Source organism: Aythya ferina (assembly GCF_964211825.1).
Source record: "Aythya ferina genome assembly, chromosome: 1".
NCBI lineage: Eukaryota > Metazoa > Chordata > Aves > Anseriformes > Anatidae > Aythya > Aythya ferina.
This window is the reverse complement of record NC_140296.1, coordinates 44,100,447-44,126,799: the sequence shown is the minus strand read 5'-3', so window position 1 is coordinate 44,126,799 and position 26,353 is coordinate 44,100,447. Positions and strand designations below refer to the sequence as shown.

At 37.2% G+C, this 26,353-nt stretch overlaps 1 protein-coding gene across 19 annotated transcripts in view; it reads right to left on the bottom strand.

The window, feature by feature from the left end:
- The window catches only part of LMO7 (LIM domain 7), a 129,920-nt gene that overhangs the window by 28,971 nt on the left and 74,596 nt on the right, over positions 1-26,353 (bottom strand). For 10 of the 19 annotated variants that reach the window (XM_084527083.1, XM_084527096.1, XM_084527097.1 and 7 more), the window contains 13 exons: positions 15,540-15,570; positions 15,028-15,141; positions 14,366-14,564; positions 12,988-13,240; positions 12,230-12,529; positions 11,605-11,895; positions 11,160-11,360; positions 10,005-10,721; positions 8,532-8,561; positions 5,713-5,830; positions 4,553-4,695; positions 2,777-3,224; positions 1,674-1,994 (listed from right to left, as the gene is read on the bottom strand). In XM_084527083.1, coding sequence (XP_084383209.1) covers positions 1,674-1,994; positions 2,777-3,224; positions 4,553-4,695; positions 5,713-5,830; positions 8,532-8,561; positions 10,005-10,721; positions 11,160-11,360; positions 11,605-11,895; positions 12,230-12,529; positions 12,988-13,240; positions 14,366-14,564; positions 15,028-15,141; positions 15,540-15,570 — 3,166 coding nt within the window. Of the gene's footprint in view, positions 1-1,673; positions 1,995-2,776; positions 3,225-4,552; positions 4,696-5,712; positions 5,831-8,531; positions 8,562-10,004; positions 10,722-11,159; positions 11,361-11,604; positions 11,896-12,229; positions 12,530-12,987; positions 13,241-14,365; positions 14,565-15,027; positions 15,142-15,539; positions 15,571-21,617; positions 21,907-26,353 lie in introns of those variants that run through there. The other 9 variants (XM_084527084.1, XM_084527085.1, XM_084527092.1 and 6 more) reach the window with 7 other exon arrangements.

Here is a 26,353-nt window from a genome sequence, read left to right as displayed (position 1 = left end):
CACAGCCCATGGTAGAAACTAAAACAGATCCTTAGTTGAAATATTTTCCACACTGAAACAGACTTTTTTCTATTCATCCCACCTCCTTAGGTGAGTAACAGTACTTTAAAAGTTATTCTACTAATAGGTTAGCACATACATAGAAAGCTTCTGAATTTGCTTGTGTTCCTGGAAATCACAATCATCAGTATTTTTTATTTCCACCATCCCAAACCAATTATTTTTTAAACCTACCTAGTGAGAGGAGTAATGCAATTTTGTACCTGTCTAAATTACGAAGCTCAGTGTAGTCTCCAAAACATTTAGTACTGTACAAATCTGGTGTTATTACTGTGATGACTAGTGAACTATCAATTGGTCAGCTCTGATGATTTACAAACATATCAAATAGAACTTGCATTCTTTAAATTATAGTTTGTTTGATGGACCACACAAGTGATATTTTTTATTATTTAAACACTTTCCTCATTTACAAGCAGGACAGTTTATAACTTGGTGACCAATTAGAGAAAAATAGAATCTAGTATTCTTTGCTCTCACTTGGCTCACCTGAAGGGAAAAAGGACCTATATCTAATCTAATTTCACTAATTAGAATAGCAGCTTCTCTGCCTGTTTTTGCTACAATACAGAAAAAGGATCATAATTTCTTTGCTTATACAATGATCACAGTTTCAAAAAGTTATAATAATTTCATTGCAATAGCTAAGGAGTTATAAGCAGTATTAAACTGAAATGTGTTACTTTTTCACAGGTGATTAGGAAGAAGAATGAATCAAAATTACTGAATACATAAAAAAGATGGTGTGTGAAGTGATTTCATTTATCAGCATCCAAAGATTTTTTTTTATTGTCTTCACTCAAGCTACTGACAACTAACTTGTACAGCAGTGTCAGGAATGCAAAGTATTCACCTTTTAACTTGTCAAGGGGTATAAACCACGTCATTACATATTGCAGAAAGGTGGTGGCAGTTAAAGCTATTGCTACTCATTTTTTACATGTGAAACATGAAATAAATTGAAAGAAATAGCACTTGATGTATTTTTCCAAGGTGCTGAAAAAACACTCAAAAAACAGCTTCTGGATAAGCACATACACAAGAAGATGGTAATTTCTTTTTAAATTCATTAGTATGAATACCAAGTAGAATAACTTCAAGTACATAATTACAAAACCCAAAAAGGCTTAAGCCACAACTAATGGAAAAAAGGATATTGTGATATTAATGTATAAGGTTGACATTTGAAAAACTGATCTTTATTTTCCACCAGCAATTTAAAAGTGCAAATGAATGCTACAGCAGCTCAGAACATTCATCTAATTGACATTCCTGATTGTACACACAAAGTGCTGATTGGGAGAATACCAGAAGAAACACCAAATTAAATATTTAGAGTATCTACTTTGAATTTGATTTCTAAATAAAAGCACGAGAGAGAGAGAGAGAGAGAAAAAGAGAGAGGACTCAAAGATCCATATATACATTCTTTCCTAATGCTCTCTTTCCCCAGAATTAAATCAAACATAATAGGAGTTCTTCAAGTTGATTTCTTACCACTAAGGAATACGTCTATGAGGTCTTGCATGGGATTATTTATTTATTTATTTATTTATTTGTTGACTCTGCTGCAGCATGCAGTTACGCTAAGCAGTTATGACTTCCACACTTACCAGGGATTTTGAATCCTCATGCTCTGGCAGACTCACATTTTCTGCAGAAGATGCAAGTGAAACAGAATCAGGAGGAGAGCAATATTCTTGTTTCAGAATACTGCCTCTGGCATCTTGGTCTTGGGGTTTTACAGGTAATGTCAAATTAGGAGTAGGTGTTGTCTTAATACCTTTTTCCTCCTCATTCTCCTCACCTCTACTTACAAGTACACTGATAGAGAGAGAGTATGAAGAGTCTGGGAGTGAAAATGAACTGCTAGTTAAAGTTTGAGTTCTTTTAGCTTTTTCCACTTCTCCATTGTATTTCTGGGTATCATCCATCTAGGACAAAAATAAAAGTTTGGTAAATATGTGCTTTAAAAAAATCCTTTATCTTTCAGCAGCTTAAATATTTAACAAAGTACTCCTCCCTTTCATGCAGCTTCTAGTCACTGTACCCATTACTAATTACCCACTAAAAAAAAAAGCAGCAAGACTTTTTCCTTAAAATACTTGCAGAATATATAGTATAGACTCATTAAGATAAATTTGTTAAAATGATCTGCTTAGAAAAATTTGCATGCTTCTCCTTTAAAAACTTGAGCCAGATAGGGATTTACGAAAAAGCTACGAAAATCTATGTAATTATGGAAAAAACAATTTCTGTGTTTCAGTGCTTTACTGAGCAGGCAAATTCTAGGCTGGAGTAAAGCTTTAATTTCAAGCTCAGCAAAGCAGAAGAAATTTATATCACCTGAAAATTTGTCTTTAACAATTATGTGAAATTAGCTTCAAACAGTTACATCAAAGACAGGTTTTCTCTCTTCAGAGACAGATTTTTTTTTTCATTTTTAATGTAAAATTTAATTTTAATTTAAAATTTTATTCTTCTCCTTTTGTAATAAGGAGGCATTAAAGATGATAAAGATGATTCTACAAAAAAAAAAATTAGACATTTCTACAAATGCCTTTAAATATAGAAACACAAAAATCTTACATGACAGAATCACTTGCTGTATTAATGCAGCCTTCATCAAACAAAAAGAACATTTAAGCTCTACTGTTCACCCAGCTATACGAGACACCAAACGTTTATAAACTTCAGGAACTAAAGAGAATTTTACCGTGAGTGACCGTGGAAGAGAGGAGATTCCTCTTGAGTGGACACCAAAAGGTCTTGGTGTAACCACGGATGTTAACCTGGAGGTATCGGTTTTCTGGTAACTTCTAGGGAGAGAAGCTGAAACCTGAGCTGACCCAGTTTGAGCATTCACTGAGTAGCGCGTAGACAAAAGAGACGAGCTCTGCTCTTCTGCCAGGCTCTTTGAGGGAGCAGGAGCTTCACGTGTGGCATAATTCTCCTGCTTTGGCAGATGATCCTTGCTCCTTTCAGCAGCAGACAGGCTTTTGCTGTCTTTAGTGCTATAGGAGCTTTCTTCTTCCAAAAGGTAATCTTTCACCACTGACCGTGTAGAAGGTTCTTTTTCTTCAGTAAACACATCATCGTTCAGTGAATACGTCCATCTCTGTTCATATTTTCTCTGCCTGTAGGAGTCTTGATCTCTATCCTCCCTATGGGGACAGACCTTATTAAAATCCCAAAGTGAACAGACAAACAGGTGCACCCTAGGTGTTTTAACTACTGATTTTTCAAGGCAGAGCATAAACTGAGAAACACACTTCTGGTAAGTAAAAAAAAATGAAATCACTTAAAATATATTAAAATATTAGTATTTTCAAGTCCACCTCCCCACCCACCCCTACTCCATCTGAACACTCAGGCATACTACTGCCACGTTATCAGGTTGCCACCATGACAGACACCATCTCTCTGCCAAGAAAATGATACAGCTATTCAAGTTACATATCCTCAGAATTTCAGATTTCATTGAGGAAAGAAGGTGAGGAAGGTAGTCACACAACATTGCCTAAACTGTATATTCTCTTGATGTTTCTACTCTCTGAAAGTACTATACTGTACTTCAGATAACAAATGACAGGGTGCCTTGAAATTTAGATTTATTTCTTTATTTTGGGATTAATTCCCTTGTCAAAAAGAAACCACCATAGGGATAGATAATCCTTAACATATGTATTATAATTTTTTTATTTTTATTTATTTATTTATTTATTTTTAAGATGTTGGCAATACTGGACATTCAATAAAATTTGAATCCATATTTGTCTTAAAGTTGTTGTCCTCACAAATACGTCAAAAAATACTCAAAACATTATGTTTTGAGACCTACTTAAATTTCATTTATAAATACATGCCATATGCATATTCCCTTCTTCACCTCAGCCATATACATTTAAACTTAAAAACAAACTTAAAAAAAAATGACTGTCATCAGGAGATATGGTACCGCACTACTCTATCGAAACTTGACTCTCCAGAGGGAAGTTTTTTCTGTAAATACCCAGAGGAACAATAGGGGATACAAAGGAAATAAAGTAGAAGTTGACCGTTCTGTGATATACACAAAAATTCTGACTGTATTTATCCACTGTGGTCAAGAGAACAGCAAATTCAGTGTTAGAGGAAAGAAATAGTTAAGTTGATCCAAGAATAAAAGAGGCAGTTAACTGGCTTAATTCTCTATTGTTTTAACCTCTTTAAATTGGATACAAATACTGACTTTGCAGTACATTTCTTCATGGTTTGAATAAAACATTTACAGAGCCAAACTGTTTATCATTCTATGAAAACAATGTATTAGCAGATCATATTCTGCCCTTTAATTGCCTAGATTTTTACTCTAGAATTTGGAACTAAAATTGTTGATATTTCTGAAAAATCAATTGCAACTTGCCAGTAACAACTGCTCAAGGGAACTAAAAGGGAACTAAAATACTCAAGTTTAAGTTCCACAATTTAAGACTCCCATTAGGGTCATTACCTTTCCTGCTCCATTTCTTTCAGGGACTTGCTGCTCCTATCAGAAACCTCAGAGGCTCTCCTTTCTATTTCTTCTCTTTCTTCTTTTTTCTTTTGCAATTCTGAAGTGAAGCTCTTTCTACGATTCTTCCATTTTGCTAGATCCTACAAGAATCACGAGAACAAACAGAATGAGATTTTTTCAAGACCTTGCACGTCTACAGAGGCATCCTATCTCAAGCAATCTGATGCCTTGATTTTACTTGCATGTCTGCATCAAGGCCACATTTTCATGCACCTTCCCCCAAGTGCTTTTATTTTCACCCCTTGACATTTTCAATTATTAATAATAGTTCACACAATGACAGATAGTTGAAAACAAATGTAAATGGCATGTGAATTTCTTTGTTGCAGGCTTTGGTGTTTTTTTTTTTCCTTCCCTCAAATCACCAGTATGTTAGACTGATATATTAACTTGAGAATAAACACGCCTTAAAGTCTAAATTGAAAACATAAGAGATCAACTTCTATGCTTTGTTTATTTCTGTAAAACCACAATGTGAACTGGCAATCTTCTCCATGAAATACCAGAGCTGGGTTAAGAGAACTATTGAATATTGGAACTTCTATGAACTGCTTGCTTGGTGTTCTGTTGTTAATTTCAGCCTCTTGTTGGTAATCATTGCCAATCATAGATTTTAATTTAAAAAAAGTCTTCACATAACCTTATAATGCTGTGCAAAGTTATCATATCACTTTACAAGCTGAATTTAAGACAGAATTATTGGGAGATATGAGCCTCAAGAATTTGCACAAGGAAATATTTCCTCCTCTTTTCCCAAAGGATCAAATTCTCAGACATTCCAACCACTTCACAAACAATATCCACAAATCTCAGGCATGTCAAATTGTGCCCCAACTTTTATGTTCAGAGAACTCATGCCTAAAGGCTTTACTGTGACACCACAACAATACATACAAACCATATAAAAATATTAAAAATAATTACAGTTGACTTAGACATCCTCCAAAACACTAGTAGTTGCATGGAATGCATAATTTTAAAGCATGATCCCATAAATTGCTGCACATATGCCAAAAGCCAGTTTTCTAGGGGCACTGAACATTTGCAGCACCTTGCCCTTTATCTGGGCATGTCAGGAGGAGTAAAAAAGTATTTACTTCTTGCCACTTCAGATCTTGTTCTTGCAGCTGTTCTTTTATCCTTTGAAGTTCTTCATAACGGATTTTGCGCATCGATTGCAGCTCCTCTGCACTGACATCATTCAAAGATTTACTCCTAGAAAGAAAAAGACTACTCAGCTTCATCATATCTTAGCCATTTGTGCAAGTGAAACCTTCAACAGAGATTTATATTAGTACAACTGAATGTTCTTAAATGTTATTTCAAACAGAGCAGGAAACATATGGGCAGCTGAATGAGCAAGCCTTGGATGGGACCTAGTGCCAGCACTGAAGTCAGTAGTTGCATATTTGGGCAAATAAAATCAGGTTAATTGAATAACCAGCTCCTCCTGCAGCAGCTCCATGCTGATGATTCACATTCAACTCCTCATGTCTACTACTTCTGTTTAATTTTTTTACTCCATTTATTGACCTTGCCTGTTTCTTTTATATAAAAGCCATTGTGTGTCCCCCCTCAAATCCAAACTCCAATTATTTCACTTTTTCTCTCCAGCAACAGCCTCAGAATCACCTCCTATATTTTTCTTCCTTAGGCCTATTCTAAAATCAAGTTAGTTATCAATGCACATTTCTAAAAGATAAAAGTGATTTACTGCTAAATACTCAGTTCAATCATGTTATGGACCTCGCTAGTCTATATCACTCCTTTCCGAAGTCTTCCTGACACTTTCAGTTCAAGCTAGGATTGCTAACAGTCATCCTCTTGCTAATTTCTTCTATATATCAACAAGTTTTTCCATTAACTCCTACTCACTAGTTCACTGTAATCTCAATTCCTCAGAATACACTTTACATGTCTCCCCCTCCCCTTTAATTCTATTCCTGTTATTTCCTCCTTTATTCATCCATATTGCAGTCTATTTAAGCATAACAGAACTTTTAGATTGGGTATAGAACAGGATCAATCTGAGCAGGAGTCTTAAGCCTGTTAGGCATCAAGCAACATGCAGATTTTTGGTGTTGTAATAACACACTTTGTAATGTTTGGTACCATGATAAAGGAAAGCTAGGCTTCTGATTTATTATTATTATTATTATTTTTTCACAAAATGCTTTCATTTTTATTTATTTGTATAAAATTTAAGTGATGGAGTTCTAGCAGGACTTGAAACCATAATGCTTCTCTGGTATGACAGAAAATTAGGTTAAAAACAAAAGTGATTCAGCACAAGGCCTTGCTCTAATCTCTTACATACCAAGAGCTCTGAACTAACAAACCAGTCTCTTTCACTTCCTCCCAAGAGGCCCGACTTACTTACATTGGTAACATAAGACTTTGGACTTCAGCCTCTGGAAAAAAAGGCCAGGGCATTAACTCATTATTCCTGTTTGCTTGTTTATTTTCTGAATGGGAAGAATGCCACATTTAACAAAAATCTTACAGACATTATTGCAGAAACTCTTTTTCTTGTGTAGCTCTCCTTTCTTCCTTTTTTTTTTTTTTTTAATTTTTTTTTTTTTTAATTGGCTAAGTTATATCACATGTAGAAAGGATTTTGAGTTAGCATCAAAACCATTCCAGATTCACTAAAGGAAACGTACATGATGGTTTCCTTTTCTTTCTCTCGAGTTTCTATATTTGCTAGGAAAATCTAGACCTAAATACAATATACCCTAAGAAAGGATATATTCACATATTCATACCAGCAAATAATATGTTAAATTCTAATCTTAATTAAAGAAATAAAATAAAAAAATAACTTGTGACTCAAGCCTCCTGAGTTTCCCTCCACTAACATCCAGAGCCTTCAGACACATTTCTTGCTTCTCCTAGCAGCATTTGTTCATTTACCAGATTTTGGCTCAGGGTGAAAAAAAAAGAATATATAAATACAAATATATGTTCATATACATATGTTTACTTGCTTTTTCCCTCTTTGGAAAATAGAGAGCACCATGCACAACCAAGTACTTAATATGCCATCACACAGTAAATATTTCTCTGAGCCAGTAAGTTGTAAACAAGGCTACATAAGTTAACATGGCACTAACCAGTTTACTACTGAGGATTCAATAACTAGAAGTCCAAAAACTAACCATAAAGTGTTCAAAAAGCTCATCGATGTTAAGAGAAACTACAGGTGAATAACCTCAAGAACACACTTTTCATTTATTTATGTATTTACTTTGGTTCAACTACCACCTTTTAAGAAGTATGTGCCTCCTTTAAAAAAAAAAAAAAAGAAAAGAAAAAGAAAGTTAAGTAAAATAATTCTTTAAGTCCACTACCATCAGAATCAAAATATAATATGTGAAGTAATAAATGCCAGGTCAAATGGATCTGACATTCATTTAAACTACCAGTGAAATGTATTAACTTGTATATTTTATTCTGAGAGTTATTTGATACTGTATTACAACCTGCCCTATTTGAAAATGACAGATTTTTCAGTCATTTCCATGGTACATATGCATGTCATTAACCATTTTCAGAATTTTTACTGTGCAGTCTTTAAAATGAAATATTTACTAATCCTGCTTTACATTTCTGAATGTTTTAGAGCCTGATCTAAATATAGAACTCTAAATACTTCAGCTGGAATAAAATATCAGAGCTGACTTTCAAAATGCCTGATAACCATAACTGATATAATCCTAGATGCCAGAGAGGACTTTTGCCAGATGCATAGCTTTTAGTGTCTTACATTTGTTATGTAAATTGCTCAAGCACAAAACAACAAAGCAGCATGCACAAGTTGCTTTGAGCACAAGTTTTTAGCTGCTATGCATGCATGAAAGTTTAAACAAGAGGCAAAAATAGTGTTATGATCTTTCAAGCTTTTACAAAAACTTACCCTTGCTCATCAGAAAGCTTTTGAAACAGTCTGAGAAATTAGAAATCACAAAAAAAAAAAAAAAAAGAGAGAGAGAAAGATTCAGTATCTTGCTTGATATTCATAACAACATTCATACGATCAGTACACCAGCACTCTCACTAAGTGAATGGGAAACTGTGAAAGCTTGAGGACCAGACAGCACGGAGTAGCACATCAGTGATCTGACACAAGTCAGAAGCACATCAGGACTTGCATGATGTGTAAGTCAGGCAGAAAACTGACAAAACAAGGCTGCCTGTAAGTTTCCAATGCTTCCAATTTAGAAATACTGCATGAATAGAGCCTTGTTTTAGTTCTGCATCACTTATTCCAGTGCTGTTAAACAGCACGCTTGGAAGATACTCATTTCAAGAAATGAAAATGAAGGCCAACTTGAATCCCAAAAAGAAGGCTTATAAAGGCTGTTTTCTAGTTTCCTTGTTAATTCAACCACTCCTGATGCTAAATGCAAGTAATACATGGAATGGATAAATCTAAAGGGTATGTACAACTTTACACATTAAGTGAAGAACCAAATACACTCAGCGTGATTCAAGAGGATTTTTAGTGTTCTTGAATATGAGCATTTTATTCTATTAATTCTGAAAATGTGAAATCTTTTCAAGCACTTCAGAAATATTCCTCAGTGAAGCTTGCATTTTGTTAACAGCATTAAGCTTAAAAATTAAATGTAATGACATCAAAGGTTCAACTGGAACATAGAAGTGTCTTAGTCACAAATTAAAGATGCACAGCTGGTAGAACTGCAACTTGCAATGCCGTATTTTCAGAGCCAAAAAAACATACAAAACTCCACTCTCCCACAGTAAGTACAAAACCTACAGGAGAGCTAGGAAGTAGTTAAAAAAAAGACTTCAGTCACAGAAGAAAAACTTTGGGTATACCAGGAAAGGATGAGTATTAATTAGGACTGCATGAAATATGAAAGCAAGGAAAACTGCTGGTAGAATAAATATGTCACAGTAGAATTTAAAATCATATGGACACACACCTTGCATGCACCATAACTTTAGATAGGCAAAAAAGAGCACTAATATCTTTTCAGTCATGAAATCATCTCATAATAGTGGCAAGTCATTTTACAAACAAGCATTTTTAAACTTAGGTGCAAGCAATAATTGCAGAATGCACATCTCTAGAATTTGTTATTAAAGCATTCATGTCATGAAATTTATATAAAACTGCGTCTGAAGGAATGTTTACATATTTTCTCCAAAATTGCAACCTAAAACTAAAAAACATCATAATTTTTGTTGAAAATATGGTATTGCAGTCATGAGCTTCTAATGAAAGCAAATAAAAAGCCTGTCCAGGACGACACAAACAAATTGCAGATTTGCACTCTACGAATGGTTCAGCACAAGATGATGCTTTTCTGAATGGAAACAGTTCAATTAGCTCAAGCACAATCCGTGCAGGACACAACCTGACCTCTCCACCATCTGACGCTTCTTGTGTCTAACTTTGCTGGCCTCTCTGATTGCTTCCCACTTTTTCCAGTCTTCTTCACTGCACGGACCTGGGATAAAATTTACTGGCTGTGCATTGCTTCCCACTTTCCAAGATTCAATCTTGCGTGTCAGCATGTCGTCCTTCTTATGTCGGGAAGACGGTGACAACACTCTGCCATTGCTCTTTCTGTCTTCTGATGTTGCACTCTTTTCAAGTAAACATAGAAATTTGGACCGTATTTCCTCAGGAAGACTCCAAGGATCAGGAAAGAGTGCAGGGTGATACTTGTCTGGAGCACCTGATAAAGGCACCTCTTTTTTCTGAGAGAGGATTTTACGAAAAATCATGTCATCCTTTTCCAAATCTGGAATTACAGTTTGGCCTTCTCTAGGCTGCAGAATTATTTCACCCTCTATAAGAGGCTCTTGCTCAGAGAATTTTTTAAAATACTGGGGGTCTTGGAGAACAACTTGATTCATATGGAAAGCCCCAGTTTTGCGAACAAATAAGTCATCATTTTCTAAATCTGGATACAGATATACATTTTCATTGTCGCCTTGGTCACATCCTGGTATAAAGGAAATATTCCTTCTACATTTTATGAGCCTAGGGCCAGAAGAAGGGTCAACTTTGGTCTTCGTTTCAGAAGACAAGTAGTCAGAGTATTTTTGCAGGGCCTGAAGTAATGAAAACTGACTGAAGCATATAAAACAAAAGGAGGGAAGTAAAATATCATTAACTAAAAAAATACAAGCAGATCACAACGTATTCAGATATATGCTTGTTTTAGATTTGCAGTATTCCAAGCAGTACAGCTACACCATTTGGCATTCACCACCACTAACCAGAACACAGCACACGTCAACCAATGTAAAGGTAACATGACTTACTGACCTGCTCAGAAACCGCACACTTGCATGCTCACACACAAAGCCTATGCAGCACGTTATGCTTTCACATTTACATCTTTCAGAAGACCACCATCAACTTATGGCTATATTTAAAAAAATAAAATTGTAATAGTAACAAAAAAAGCGCAACATCACAGGATGCAGTTTAATTTCATTTAGCTGTTGCACGTCCAGCCATTTCTTTCTGATACAGCAAGAGTACAGCTCATGCAGCAGTATCAACCTGGGCTGGTCAGAAGCCTCCAAGATTTTTCCTTCTGTAATCTGTGTCAATGAGCTTCCCACATACTCAGCAGTTGGCTTATAGCTTTGATCCCTTCTGCAACTGCTGTTCCATTCGAAACTTGGTCTTGGTTGGTTAGCAACAATAGCAGAGCTTTGTTTATAAGCATATCCCTCATCCTCAGAATCCGATTTCTTTCTACTGTGCATAAGCACGAAGAATAAACAGAGGGAAAGAAAAAAAGTGTATGCATTGAGTAAAATGTATAGCATTGAGAACGGAACAATTGTAATGAAAGAGTACTTCAATATTTTTTTTCCCTCAAGAAAACATATATCCTGCTGCTACGCAGGCAAAAATTAAAAATATTTTTTAAAAAGTCACAAAACAACACTTTTAAGGTTTTGCACACACGAGAGAAACAGGGGCATGCATAAAAACGCACCTGAACCCTTGAATCTCTTTATACCAGGGTTTGAAAGAGGATTTCCTGATTTTTTTCCATAGTAATTCTTCTTCTGGAGTCCAAAACTTAGGAAGAAATTTGTCAAAAGCAACTACTGTATTTGACGCTGAAGAATTTAGCTTGCGAAAATAGAGATCATCTTTTTCAATGTTTGGGATGCCTATTTCTTCTTCCTCGTCCTCATCAAAATACCCAGATAATTCTGAAGAAATGTTAACTCTTGGTTTGTTTTCCACTTTAGTATCCAACTGCCTCTGTCTCCTCTGGTTACTGTTCAAAATACCCAATCAGTTAAGATATTTTAGGAGCAACTTGACAAAGAATGCAAAAATACATGCTTTTTGGCTCAGGAGTTCAACCTCATGAATGAAGCAAATTAGTTCTCAATTCCACCACTGCAGCACCAGAAATAATAACAAAAAAAGTTAAATTGTTATATCAGCATCCTATCGCCTCTGACAAAAATATAAGGTTTGACAGAAAAGGCATAGTAATTTATCATCTCTGTTAAAATGCTGATTAGAATGCTAACTTTATGAAGTTATTTATGGACTGCAATTTAGGTAATACAATAGTTACTCGATCTTGGATTAGTATCTCTGACCTCAGTGGTTTAAGCATTGCAGCTAGTGGACCAGCTGGATCATTTTCTTGTGAGCAAGATTTAGAAGAGTCATTGCGCAACATGAAATGATGTCCAGGTGCAGCAGAGCTTATAGGGCTCTTTTTGACTAGAAATCTACGTTTTGCTAAGTCATCCATAACCACGTCGGGCAGCCTTCTTTCATCTTCTGAATCAGAGCCACTGTCATACTCATAGATCATCTGGAGGGAAGCTGGATTTGTGAGCCCACACTCTGCTCTGCTATTTTGGCAGGAAGCTACGGGATTCCTTTCATGTCCACTGAGGTTGACCAAAACAGGAACAGAATGAAGACAGTGAAGTCACGAAGGTTATGACAAAACACAAGAATTGCCCACTATTCTCAAGTGTGTAAACTAAGAAGTTGGACAACAGAAATTCATCAGTGTATTTTAGAAAGCTTTAACAAGAAACTAAAGCTGTACATCTAACTCGTTCAAGACTTCACTTAAGACCACTTAAATCCCATGTGAAGTTTGATGAGCCTCAACACATTACTCAAAAACCAGAAAACCAGTTATGTGGAACAAAGCCAAACAAATTAAAGAACAACAGGAAAAAATAAAATAAAAATTAAAGACCTGAACATCAACCACCCTCCCCTTAAAACATTGAATACTTTACTTTCAATTACAGCAACAGCAGCTTTTCTTAAGTTCATGAAGAAAACATTTGTTAAAATGATAAATCAAGGTCTGCTTTACTACATACACCAGTACCTTGAAAATGTTCCATCTGACTCTGTGTAGACAGGACTTGCCCAGCTCCTCCTATTGTCCTCATTCTTCTCAGTCCTTTTCTTCCTTAAGGGTGCTGGCATATACGTTGGCTGCTTGTTTTTGTTGGGTAAGAAGCGATTGAAGTCAGTAGTAGGTTTTGGTTCAATCACAGAAATCCTTCGGTAAGACCTGTCATCTTTATGGGAGTCACGCATTTTGAAAGGCAGTTCTGAGTCTGTGTCACTATCACAACCTTAGAAGAAATGGGAAAAAACATTAATTTTCTAGATACAAATTTCCAGCTAGAAGTTACACTGAAATATCCCCAAATCAGTTTAACTCCATGTTTGGCATGTGTCTGCTGCAAACTTGTTGAGCTACTGATGGGTCAGTATAAGATATATTTTTAGAAGTTTGTTGTGAAGCTGTAATAAGGTCCATTAAGCTGAATTTGGTTTGTATGCTCATGCTACATTCATTCCATTCTTTCACCATCACTGTTGCCTGCAGGAAACAATGCTAGCCTCTAGACTGAAGAAGTAAAACAGCAGAGAAGTTCTTAATTAAAAGCGTATTTGCCACTCAGGTTTACTAAGAAAGCCAAGATATTAGCAAATGGTATAAAATATGCTCATCTCAGCAGATTAACACCCATTAGAAGCCCTGGGTAGGTTGCATAGGTAGCATGGCTAGATGTTGCTTTGCTCAGAAGAGATATGCTCCATGTGGCTTTGGCCCAATGATTTTATGTTACACATGGTACAAAATACAAACGCTCATTTTTTTCTTTTTAATATAACTTTAAACTACAAGTTCATATTGCATTTTACAACTGGGAGAAGAATAAAAGATTACAGATGTCAGGATCTAACATCATAGATTTTCTTCTTGTTACCTTTCTTCCCATGAAAAACTAAAATATCAAAAATAACTACCATTCTGATTTTAATGTAGGTGGGAAAAATCCTACTTACATTTAATATTCACAAATAGAATGAAAACAGAGAGGTTTGATATATCCATACTAGGAACTAGGCAAGAAAATTATGCAAGTGCTGCAGTTTTATGTGATTCCATTCAGATCTGAAGTCTTGCATTCACCCTCCCTGAACTATAGAAAAATACCCCCCATAGACACGGATCCTAAAACAGCACAAGTAAGAGTCCCAACAGCTCTTCCTAGGGAAATTCCTGTGGGCATTGCTTTGTTTCTACCAACTGTTCAAGGTCAATATTTACTTAAGCAAAACACAACTGTGGCAGTTACAAAGCTAGATCAAGCCAAGTACTGGGCACCCAAAGGACTAGGCCCATACATTGCCTTTACTCACATTTATGAGACATATGCTAACAGAAAATTTAAGAGAGGAAAACATACCTTCACTGCCACCTTTCAAGGTTATGTCTGATGAAAAGCTTGTGGAGGATCTTGAGCCAAGAGAGTCCAAGCTATCAAAGGAATCGTCTCTTTTATGGCTAGCTGAAGGTGGAAAGGGCTCTCCCCGGTCCACGTACCAAATATCACCGTACCCACTATCCCTGCCACTTCTGTTCAGGTGGCTGGACTCTTCAAGTGCCTATGAGAGTAAGTTTTGAAAAATGTTTTGTAATAGTTTAAGGCAGAATGCTACTAATGATTTTTCACTCAAAAATTTTAAAATGTGTTCTGACTGCAAAACAAACTTTAACAAAGACTATTGCAACACCTCTGAAAGAGACCTATACAACAGAAGGCCTTGAATTTCTCGCTTCAGCCTAACAGAATCAAAACCAGGCTCTTCACAATCTACTAAGTCCATCACAGCAGATGACCTCTGAATTTCTTGATTATATCGTTAGCAGAAGAACCAGTGTAAGCTAAAACTTATTCCTTTCACACAGCCTTTGATAGCAAGCAAAACAAACAAAAAATCCACTACTGTGTTCCCCAAATTAAAAATAAAATGAACCCCCCAACAGATCCTTCAGTGTTGACGCTATAACATACAGAAAAGTATGAAATTTAGGCTGTTTATTTACTACTCCTTGTGGATTTCTTACCTTGGTCAACGCTTGCCCTAATAACTTCTCAAATGCTTTAAGATTGAGGTATGGACCATTATAATGAGGATTACTTTGTGCTTTTCTCCCAAGCCAGTACAATGTAATCAAAACCTAGGGGTATAAAACAAAAACTCAAAGTTTGCTACTTGCCTCTCAAACCATACACCAATATAAAAGCATCTAACTATGCTGTTACGAGATGTTTTCCAAAATGAAGTATTAAAATCTTGTCTACAGTGTAAGCCAAAATTAAAACCAAAGACTGTTACGATGCATATAATATAACTCAAGTAATCAGATATAACTGCTGTTTCTAATTATTACATTTATTTGGAAAGGAGCTTGGCTGCACAGAGATCACCAAAACATGGCACTAATTTGCATCAGATGAAAGAACAGCAGAAGAATAAGGTAAGCATGATAGTGCCATAAACAGAAATGTTTTTAAAAGATATTTAACCAAAATTAGTGTAAAATTATTTCAGAAAGCATTGAAGTAAATATCTTACATTTTTCACTCTTCTGTTGGTCTCCTCTGGTCTGAAGCAGGGCAGGGAATGAGAAAGAAACAAAACAAAGTTTTAAAATCACTTAAACTTTATTATTATTCAACATTTAAATGGTTTGAAGTCCAATTAGAAACTAGTATAAAATATGAAATTCTTCCAAAAGAAATAAAAAGCAATGTGCTTTGAATTCTCAGGCATAACTCCACACTATTTCGATCATTATATATAAAGTAAGAAAACATTTTAGTTTCTGATTTGAGAGGAGTTCAGAAAGGCTCTAGGCTTTTTTAATTAGCCAAGGTTTTTAGTTACCAATAACTACAAAAAAAGTGGAAAGCAAGCTAATGACTTGGGACAATATAGTTTATATTATCCAGGAAGAGCTTTGGTTCCATATGAGAGCAAATTCAATTGTTACAACTAGAGGGTGGTGGGAGGGTGGTGAAGTAGTGTTATAGTTTCCAAAATATTTGCCTCATAGTTGCGTAGGACACTTAAATCTATAAAGAATTTTTCAGACAAAAAATATAAGTGAACATCTGAAACAGGGACATTTGGAAAGAGCTGCTGCAGGGTTGGGAGGAGGGTTGTGGTTTGCTTTCATGTGAGACATCTCTCTCCAAATTAAAAAAAAAAAAAAAAAAAAAAAAGATACGAGCACTGACAGTGTTTTGCTTTTGTTTTGCTTTGTTTTTTTTAAATGACCAATTTGTGGCACATTTTGCAAGCATACCAATGCACACCCATAGTGATTCTTTTCTCCTGTTGCTCCTTTTAAGAACATTAAGAAACTTCTCTGATGGGAGCCTCCCAGACAAGAGGTACCACAGGTTCAGTCCTCAGGTGTAAATATCCACAGCTGGACTGCAGAGAGCAGCTGTGCCACACTCCCATCTTCACTGCCAGCGGGTAAGGAGCGGAAAACCGCCTCTCACTCATCTAAATAACTTCTCATGTGCCCAAGATGCTTTTGGTTTTGGGCTGGCTCAGCAGCAAAGTCACACATGGCAGGGGGGGAGATTCCAAAAACAAACAAAAAAAAAAAAACACAAGTGAGGAGTCAATATATGGTGGCAGAAAGTCCTATATAGAGTCCCAGTTCAGACCCACAATGGTCACATAGCCCATTTCTGGCTGGCTGCCTAGAAACAAGTTAGTCAAAGGGTGCAAGGAAAAAGTAAAATGAACTGTGCAGTAGTTAACGAGGTAGCAAAGTGACTGGGCCTGGTCAGCACAGACAGCACTCATTAGGGAAACATGATACTCAGTGCAACGTGACAACCAGCCCGCACACAGATTTCCCTGCCTTTCTTTCCTCCTATCTTGAGTGTTTGTTCCCACTCAGGCCAGCTAGGATCGCCATGCCCATCCGCTACACTATGAGGAAATCACACAGCCAAGAACATGAAGTCATCATGCACCCAACCTGCACAATGCCTGCCTGAGACTTCCTCAACATCACATCGTGAAGGTGACACCAATTTTGTAGCAAGAAACATATTTCTCATAGAAAGGAGAAATGCATCTCTTCTAATGTCAAGTATTTGCAAATATGTTTTAAAACCCCTTCTGAAACACACTGCCTTTTGGTTTTGTTTTTTTTTTAAAAGGGTATGAAATGGGAGAAATTTTTCTTCCTTTTCATCAGTACATGGATCTCTTTGCAAATGTAGATAGTACTGCACATGCTATGGCTGTTACCTAATGAACTGACTAGAGGCAGGCTGGTTACCAAGCAGAAAAATGAAAATTGTTCTTGTGATGCTGTGCATCAGCATAACTTTTTTCCACACCTGAAGGAGAACGTTTTAAAGGTCTCTTTAGCTTCAAGGTCTAAGAGCCTTTCATTAGGGCAGAATTTCCTTCATTATTTGCAATTGTAAAAGCAGAGGCCATGTATGCCCTTGCTAAGGATGTCTTAAAGTTTGCTTCCACACTTTAGCAGTCTAGTAAGCAGTGAAAAATTCTGCCTTTAGTCAGTTATGCAGCATATCTAAGCCAGCATATCTAAGAGGTTGCTGGTCACACCAGCTTTCAAAAGGAAGCTCCATGACTGGACATGGTGTGCATTTCTGCTCTTCATGAGTTCTCTGGGATAATTTAAGTCAATCATTTGCAACAGGAGGAACATTCCACTGCTTTTATTTTTTGTATATTGCCTGAATTTGAATAATCATGTGCATAATGATGCCTATGTACCTGGGCTATAAACACTGCAAAACTTAATGTTCACAAACTAGTGAGCATTGTTTGCCCAAAATGCAGACAGAGAACTATTTCACACACACACAAATGTGAGACAATGCTCCATTCACACGTTTGCTAGGCTAACAACGGAAACAAACTGTCAAGTTGTTTACTCAGTACAGCTTTTCCAGATTTGTGACTTTACTTACGTTACTGCATGTCTTTGAACTATGCCCGTTAGCTTCTGAACCTTTTAAGCAACTTGTCACAATAGATGTAGCCAAGCATAAGAACAAACAAAACAAGAAAACCCCCGCTAATCTAGAGCAATCAGTTCCTCATTTATATAGGTATATATTAATTCTTCGACAGCCCTTACATAAGGAAAAAAGGGGACTCGGAGTGATTTATGTATTGTCTGAGAATCTGTGTAAATTTAAGACCTTTTTGCCAAAAAATAAAAATAAAAAAATAAAAAGCCAATGCTGACATCTTATTGGAAAGTCATAAAAATCAGTTGTCACTTACAGACTTCACAGCTGCTTCTCCTTTGTGAGGTGTGCATCTCACAAAATATGCAGTTTGGATTTGTTTGCTATCTTCCTCTCAGTGACATAAGAGACACTTACATCTACATCTTGGTCAAGCTTAAACCATATCCGAGCTATGTGTGCACAAGCCATTGCCTAGTTACTCCCCAGTATGTTGCATTTATAATAGCATATTGTTAGAATGCTGTGGAAATACAACGTGAAATAGTTATATTAACAGAGTTTCTCCTTCATAAAGAGCTATCACCAAAATGTAAATACTGAGCAGTACTATGCAGCTTGGCTTGGGCTTTGAGCAACCTGGTCTAGTGGAAGGTGACCCTGCATTGCCCCCATGGCAGGGGGCTGGAATTAGATATTTAGGGTCCCTTCCAACCCAAATTGTTCTATGGTTTTATGATTCTATGCAGAGAATGGTCTAATGGGTAGGTCTGAAAAAAAACTATGGATATAGCAGCAACACAAAGCTAGAAGTCATAACTGGTGACAGCCTTCTCTGAAGTATACCAAATTCTTTGCTGCTGTGTGAGGAGGCAGGAACCTACTTTCTCTGACAATCCAAAAGCAAGCTCCTGCTCTCACCTCTGCTCTCTTCTCACACAGGGCTGTCTAGCTCTAAAACTATGTGACCAAAACTCTCACATTCTCACACTATTTGATGAAATAGGTTAGAAGATGGAATGCAAGAACTTTGGCAATGCAGCTTTTAATCCTTTTAAATGCACCAAGACAATTATAACCTAATTTTGAACGTAAGTCCAAGTGCACACACAGCACTGGTTATAAAGACATTTGTTGCATGAAAGCTGTTCTTGTAACAGGTAGAGGTAACCAACTTGAAGTATTTTCATCAGTGCAAACAAGTATCAATCCTACATTAAACAATTCTGAAAGAAAGTTGCTTTTTGATGTTTTTATTCAAAATGATGATAATGCCTAGCTGGTGCAAACTATAGCCTTTATGAAAATGTTATTCTGCATAACCTAATTCCTGCCTTGAATAAATGAATGCCATTGTGTTGAAACTTACAAGCAGGCTGCTACTTTACGCAGGAGGTTACAGCCAAAGCTGCGTCTGAAAAACAATCTGCTGAAAGAAGCGTGATCCTGTCCAAATGACAATTCCACACTGCTTATTAAATCATTTCATGTCACTTCAAACATTATCCTCATTTTCCCAAAGGTTTTTATTTCTCATTTCACTAACAATGCAACTTCACTAAAGATGTCTGAACTAAGCAATAGAATCTGCTTAAGAGGGCAGTTGCGATTTTACAGAAATAATCTTATTGCGTATGTACACTTTGTCTGCTCCTGCCTGCCACAGTCACAATGTTTTTAGTGTTTATTCTGAAATTTAAAGAAACAATTCTGATCCTCTGTGTTGCCTAATCTAATCTCAATGTCAAACCCCAACTAACTTTGAGGTCTCGAATTCAAAAACTGCAGCTTCTAATTCATGTAAGGATGAACCTTAAACTTTTATAGAAACCACTGCCGATAGTTAAGTACAACTTCAAGGTTAGCTATCCTGAAAAATATATCAGACGCAGCATGAAAGTCTAAAGGCCATGACATAATGTGTGAGATATTATAATAATTATGAAGAATAACTGCACAATTCCAGGCTGAACTCTGCTACAAAACATGTAAAATAACCACCTACATAGAAGTAATACCTTTTGTGTAAGTCATCTGATATACGTCAATTGTTTAGCAAACAGAAAAAAAAGACAAATGGGACAAAAATAGCTTTCACTTGTTAGTAGATGAGATACTTAGAGACCAAATACCTTAGTCATATTTGAACAAAATGCACATTCACACACATCGCTCACACCCAGTCACCACTAAGGGAGGAATGTTTCTCTAATGAGGACCACTCTACGAGAATAAAAGAAAGGGACATGGCAGATCAGCAGACTGAGCTGAAGCTCAAGGAATTTATTCTCAACTCCACTGTTTGCTCAAGGTTAAATAGCAAAATTAGTCACTAAGGCCCTTGCCTGACAATACAAAGACTTTGGCAGCAGCTCTACCTTCAGGATTTCCTGGTCTCCCTTCCCCTTCCAGCCGCCTCTGTTTGCTGCCCTGTGGTTATGCCAACACAGCTCTGAATCACACTGTGAATCAGGACCACAGGGCTGAGCCAGTTTCTCTGTTTGGGTTTTTCTAATATACATTTTTTAATGCCCCAATTAGCTCACTCATCTCTTTTATGCCACACTTGTACAGCCTCATACTGCCTCAGCACAACAATGGAGACAGCACATGGCCACACGGCAGCAGAGGTACTTGGTTTTGAGGCGCAAGGAAAGCTTTGTTATTTTGATGTATTTTGAAATATTTCAAAAATAAAAATTGTACAGGACAGTCATACACCTACAGTAACAAGCAGAATGTAGTAGTTGAAGAAAAAAATCAACTCGACTTTAACAAAAAAAAAACATATCCACTGGAAATGCTAACACTTGCATACATCTATCTCCTGTGTCTCTGTACAATACAGCAGTGTATTATAAGTAGCTATATTTAGGTTAACTGATTTAAAAGCTTTTATTAAATATACCCAATGGTTTGGATTTTGTTTTCTTAACACATTATCTGGTTTGTTTCCCTGACATCCTAATATATATTAAATTCCAGAAGCCATCAATTCATGGCAACAGCTCTACTTTGACACTTGACTTTGTTGCTTTCCAAGGAGAAAATCAACATGGAGCTTAAGACCAAAACCAAGAGATGTCAGAGCAAAACCTTGGAAGATGATTTTCCAGCACCCATTTCAGAAAACATGGCTTTCTGAAGGTCTGTTTCTAGTGTAGAAACACATATGAAATGTGGATATTGATGTAGAATTAACAAAATCTAGATATATCAGAGAATCCCCTTCCCTTAAATGAGCTATCAGCTGAATAGTAATGATGTGGTCATGAGAGATAAGATAACTCTGGTTCCATTTACAGAGAGGAAGAAAGAACAGAGACGCTCCCACTGACAGAAAGGAATGTGCCAGTGACAAATGCACCATGCCCAGTGCCAAACCCTTCCCTTGGTGACGAGTACCCCAAACAACCTAACAGCTGCCAAAGCTATCTATTGCCCATCCCTTCCTCCATGCTACATTTCTTACTAACACAGGACTTAAGCAGAAAACAGACTTCAGTTTCAACAGAAATATCAGTGCTCTCCTTCTCACTTTCTACCCACCCAAGCAGCAGTTCCACCACCCAGATGCCCTCTGAAGGGCTTGGGAAAGCCTTGTCCTGACCCAGGGGCAGAACAAGCCTCTTTGCTGAGCTCCAGGCATTCCAGCCCGACACCGACCACCTTCACTTACGCGTCTGAGGAAAACGTCGGAGGGTTCAAAGGGTTCTCTGCCCCCGCCGAGGTAAGCTACACAGGAGACAAACGCCGTCTGTCCAACTAGCAGCAGGCTCGTGCTAAGTTTTAACCTCTTTGGACACCTACTCAACTGCTATTAATATTGCTGTTATCGGATTTCACTGAATTCCCGCATGCTGCTCAGAATAGAAAGGCTTCAATGGACGACAGGACTGCGGCATGGGTACAGAAACATGAGGACATTCCTCCAGCCAGCACTTGGATTCTTAGCGAACTGATACTCAGCCCTGAGAGCCACAGCTTGCTGCTAAGATTGCTAGAAACAGAATGGTCTGGTTATTGCAGAAGCGTTTGAGAACAGCTTTTGAGAACGCACCTTCCTACTCAACTGCTCTATAAATACAAAAAGCACATGTATTTTCCATAGCAACGTATCCACCGCACCCCCGTGCCACTTACATTGTAACCGTATACAGTGTCAGGTGTAAAATGACGGCAGAAAGTGTTTCTCCATGCCCCTACAAAACCACCGGCACGCAGCAAGGAGCTCCGTGAGCCCTGGTGGCCAAGTAGCCTGTCCCCACCCCACACCCTGCCCTGCTAATGAAGGGGCCAAAGGGGTGGGGAAGAGAAGGATGCCCAAGAGGGGACAGGCAGCAAGGGAATTCAGCCGGCCAACACCCTCCGTGGGAACACGGCCCTGTCCATCGCCTCAGAGCCCGTCCCTTCGTACTGCCTCTCCGGCATGGTGCTTCCTTGCTGATCTCACCCATTATGCTCCCATGCTATTCTTAAATCTCTTATCAAAACAAAAACAGGCACTTCTAGAAACATGCATCAACCCCAATGAGTTACAGGACACTCATATCATCCATTTCCTCACGCTCTTTTCCAGCCCCTCCCTGGGTGGCCCATTTCTGCCAGCTTCCTCATATCTCAGCTTAAGCCATGGGCTCCCCCCAAGAGGAAACTAACATTCAGGATGTTGCAGGGCAGGCAACATACCTGTCAAATAAATTAAATAAAAATAAAAAGCCACACCCCACACCAAATCCACAAAATAATGCCAGAACAAGGCTGTGCAGAGGAGCCTGGCTGATAACCTGAGTGCCCTTCACGGGTCAGGACTTGGCAGGGGGAGAGGGAGGGATCATCACTACAGTAACAGCTAGCACAGAAAGAGGGGACTGAGAGGTACCTGCATCCTTCTGCTCAAATTTTAATGTATTAGAAATACTTTAACATTCTTTAATATCATTAGCATGGCTTTGTTGACTGCTCCTTTTCTGTATGGTTCATATACATTAACTTCTATTGCATTGAGTTTTGAAGAACCTTTCCCTATATTCAGTCACCCCTACCAAACTACGCCAACTTGTGTAAATTTTGTAGATTAATTTGAATAGAAGTCCATATGTGGAACATTCACAGCATGTTAGCATTCTTTCCAAAAGGACTAGCTGGTGTATCTGTGGGGTCACTGAATAAGAAGTATCAAAATAGGCAATTCAGTGCAATCCTGTAAGATTTTAGGAATGCATACAAGAATACATGAAGGTACAACTGTTAACTAGCACAGAAATACTTCAACAGGAAGTCAGACACACACACATAAAAGTATTCTGTATAAAGTATATTATTTGCTTTAGCTGAACTGCAGCAACCATGGCAACTCACAGTTAGCATTTTTTCAAGGTAATACCAATATTCAGTTTCCTCTATTGCCTGATGCCTCTTTGTCATTATTAAATTAAGCATTTCCAATACTGTTGTCCTTTTCACTCCCACTCCTCTATCTAATGACAGCATTTCAACATCCCCTCTTCCCACAGAGGGATACTAGAGGTAATTTTGCAGAATAGCCCTCAATACTGATTCATTTATTCCCTCTGAGTATTGCTCAGACACCTCTGCACCAACTCAGGATATAGATAAACAACTTACTGCAAGGTAAGCTAAGGTAAAAATTTTCCATGTACCAACATGGAAAAACATAGTACCCTAGCAACTGCCTGTGTGCACTCTTGCCCTCAACCCCCAGGATTAATACAATTGTTCAATTAGGAAAAAGTGTTCTGTGGTGGTCCCTGAGGAATAGGTAGGATTTAGCAGGTTATCCATCTTTTCTTACTCAGAGAGACAGAGATTTTTATTTTTTTTTTTAGACTGTATAATCAGATAGGAGAAATTACTTCAATGTCCTGCCTTGCACCATGCTGTGAAAAAGATTTGGTAAACAATCTTTTTTTTTTTTTTTTTTTAATGTCAAGTAAATGGGTGGTGATGTACAAAACTCCTCGTGTATAAGCAAAATAGTTTACTACAGTTTATAATACTCAATAGTAACTTCAGGAGGTTTGTTTAATTTCTATGAGTACAAAAAGAAGTCTAAAAAACTCATGTCTATACTATATAAGTTATACCTCATATTTGGCAAAGAACGTAAAAGCTGACAAAGAAAAATATGACTGGCAGTAACTTATACCAAGTATCACTATGCTCATGCCTGTGCTCATATTGAGTTTCAACAGTGCAAACAGGTATTTACTTGGTTGCTGTTGTTCTAACGCATACACAGAAAACAATTCAGTGCATAGAGGTGACTCTCTAACAGTTTAGAGAAAAAACTACAGGTGCTATGGCCCATGAATGGGAGATGGTCCAGACTTTATTCCACTCCAGTGGTCACCATCTCTGCACAGGAGCCAGAGGAGGACAAAGTTCATTTACCATTCTAAACAAAATATCCCCTGAAGAATCTCCGGATTCTCTGACTATCTAACCATAGTCTGGTTATCTTATTTTGGTGGCCTGTATTACATTACATTACACAAGAAAGGACATTCCTTTTGTCAGCTGCTAGGTGAAAAGAGGTAACCAACCCAGCTACAAAGGCTGGACTTTCCCATTCCTTTGCACCGCAGAATAACTAAGATTGCAAAAACTGAGGCTGATGGGACATCCATTAGCCTGAACTGTCTGAACATGGACATGAATATTGCTGATCTTTCAATGCTGGATGAAGGCAAAAATTTGAAACTGACAACCTGGGCAGCATCAACCCTAGCCCCTCTTTATGTTTTCAACTTTTGCCTCAGTGTTAAAGAACAAATACTTTAACATTTTAAAGCAGGATTACTAAAAGAATAGCTTTTGGGAAAATATCATAAAACTTGTATTTTTGAAGTAATTTAGATCATTTTATAGAGATGGTCAGAGGGAAGATGACAAAATGGAGCTACAAGGTAAGTGCAATTTACCTCATGATAAATATTTTTGGAAAAAAAGTTAAAGCTATGTTGGAATTTGTCCTTAAGTAAACATAAATCACCACTGTATGGCTGGATCATTTAGTTTAATGTCTACATTTGGAATAAAAACTTTAAAGGACTACTGGGTTTTATAGGTAATATTTTGGCAGAATATCTCACAATCAAAAAGCACTGAAGGAGTTATAATGCTTCCTTTTTAAGATTTTTGCCTCATTTTCTTTATATTTCTTTGAGTTACTCTAGCAACAGAGATCACATCATCACTCACCACACAGAGCACAAAAACATGTCACAGACAGAACGTAACTTTTCCCTATGAAAGACAGGTCTCTATCAACTTGAGTTGAAGCACGCATACCCAAAAAAAAGTGAGATAATTAGATCACATAAATACAATCAGACTTTAATATTTCCTGCCTTTTTTTTTTCCATCTGCCATCATTTGGGAAGACGGATTCAGAACTACGAAAGAGCCCTTCAATGAATGCATAATTAAATGTTTATTTATTCAGCCTTATCAGAAAAAATGCTGGAAGAGAACATGCTTCCCTAAATCAGCTCTCCAAGAAGACATGGCATCAAACAGAAATTAAAAAAACACTACCAAGTTATAAAAAATAAACATCATAAAGTAAAATTTATAAGTAACTCTTCGAAAAAGCACGCCCTCTTTTTTTTTTTTTTTTGAAAAGCAGATAAAATCTAAGATGAGCAGATATTATTTTCCATATTTACTAGAATTCTCACCTTCTGTCCCCAGTTTCTGCAACATGTCCATGTAATGGAGCTACTTAAGAATGTAACTATTCTTATTCAGGTTCCTTATGGCTTCAGATCTATTTCTACAACATATGAAATGACTAAATTCAATTTATTTCTATCAATATCACTGGATAAGTGTTTGCTTTTTGGTGGAAAAAGAATCTGTCCACCCCAGTGGACAAAAGCACTTTAAAACTGCTTTAAGCAGCCAAGTCAGATAGAGGGTATTTTTAAACATTTGCTCAAAACATTAAGAGTTTGAGGTCAAGTTTTCTGGCCAAGTTTTTAATGTTGGAAAAATGAATGCTTCTTTGCTGCAAAGTGAGAGAATGGGTAAAAGTCCAAATACTTGCTTTGCCAGAATGTTAGAAGGTCTGTGTGGGAGGCAAAAAGGGGGAGGCAAAAAAAAAAAAGACACACAAAATCACCTCCCCCAGCCCTCCCCCCCCCCCCCCCCCCCAGAGTATGACCATATACCTCTGGAGTTGGAGAATTTATATCAAGCAATATTCCGAGCATCCCAGCCTACTGCAGCCAAATGTGCTAGAGTTTCTGTTGCCAACTTAAAGGAGTCTGAAAATAAAACCTTGAACAAAATTAATGATATGGAAAAACAATCCCAACCACAAAACTGTAGATGATCTCACACCATCTCTTTTCACGGGTACTCATGAAGTATGTAATTTGTACCACGAAA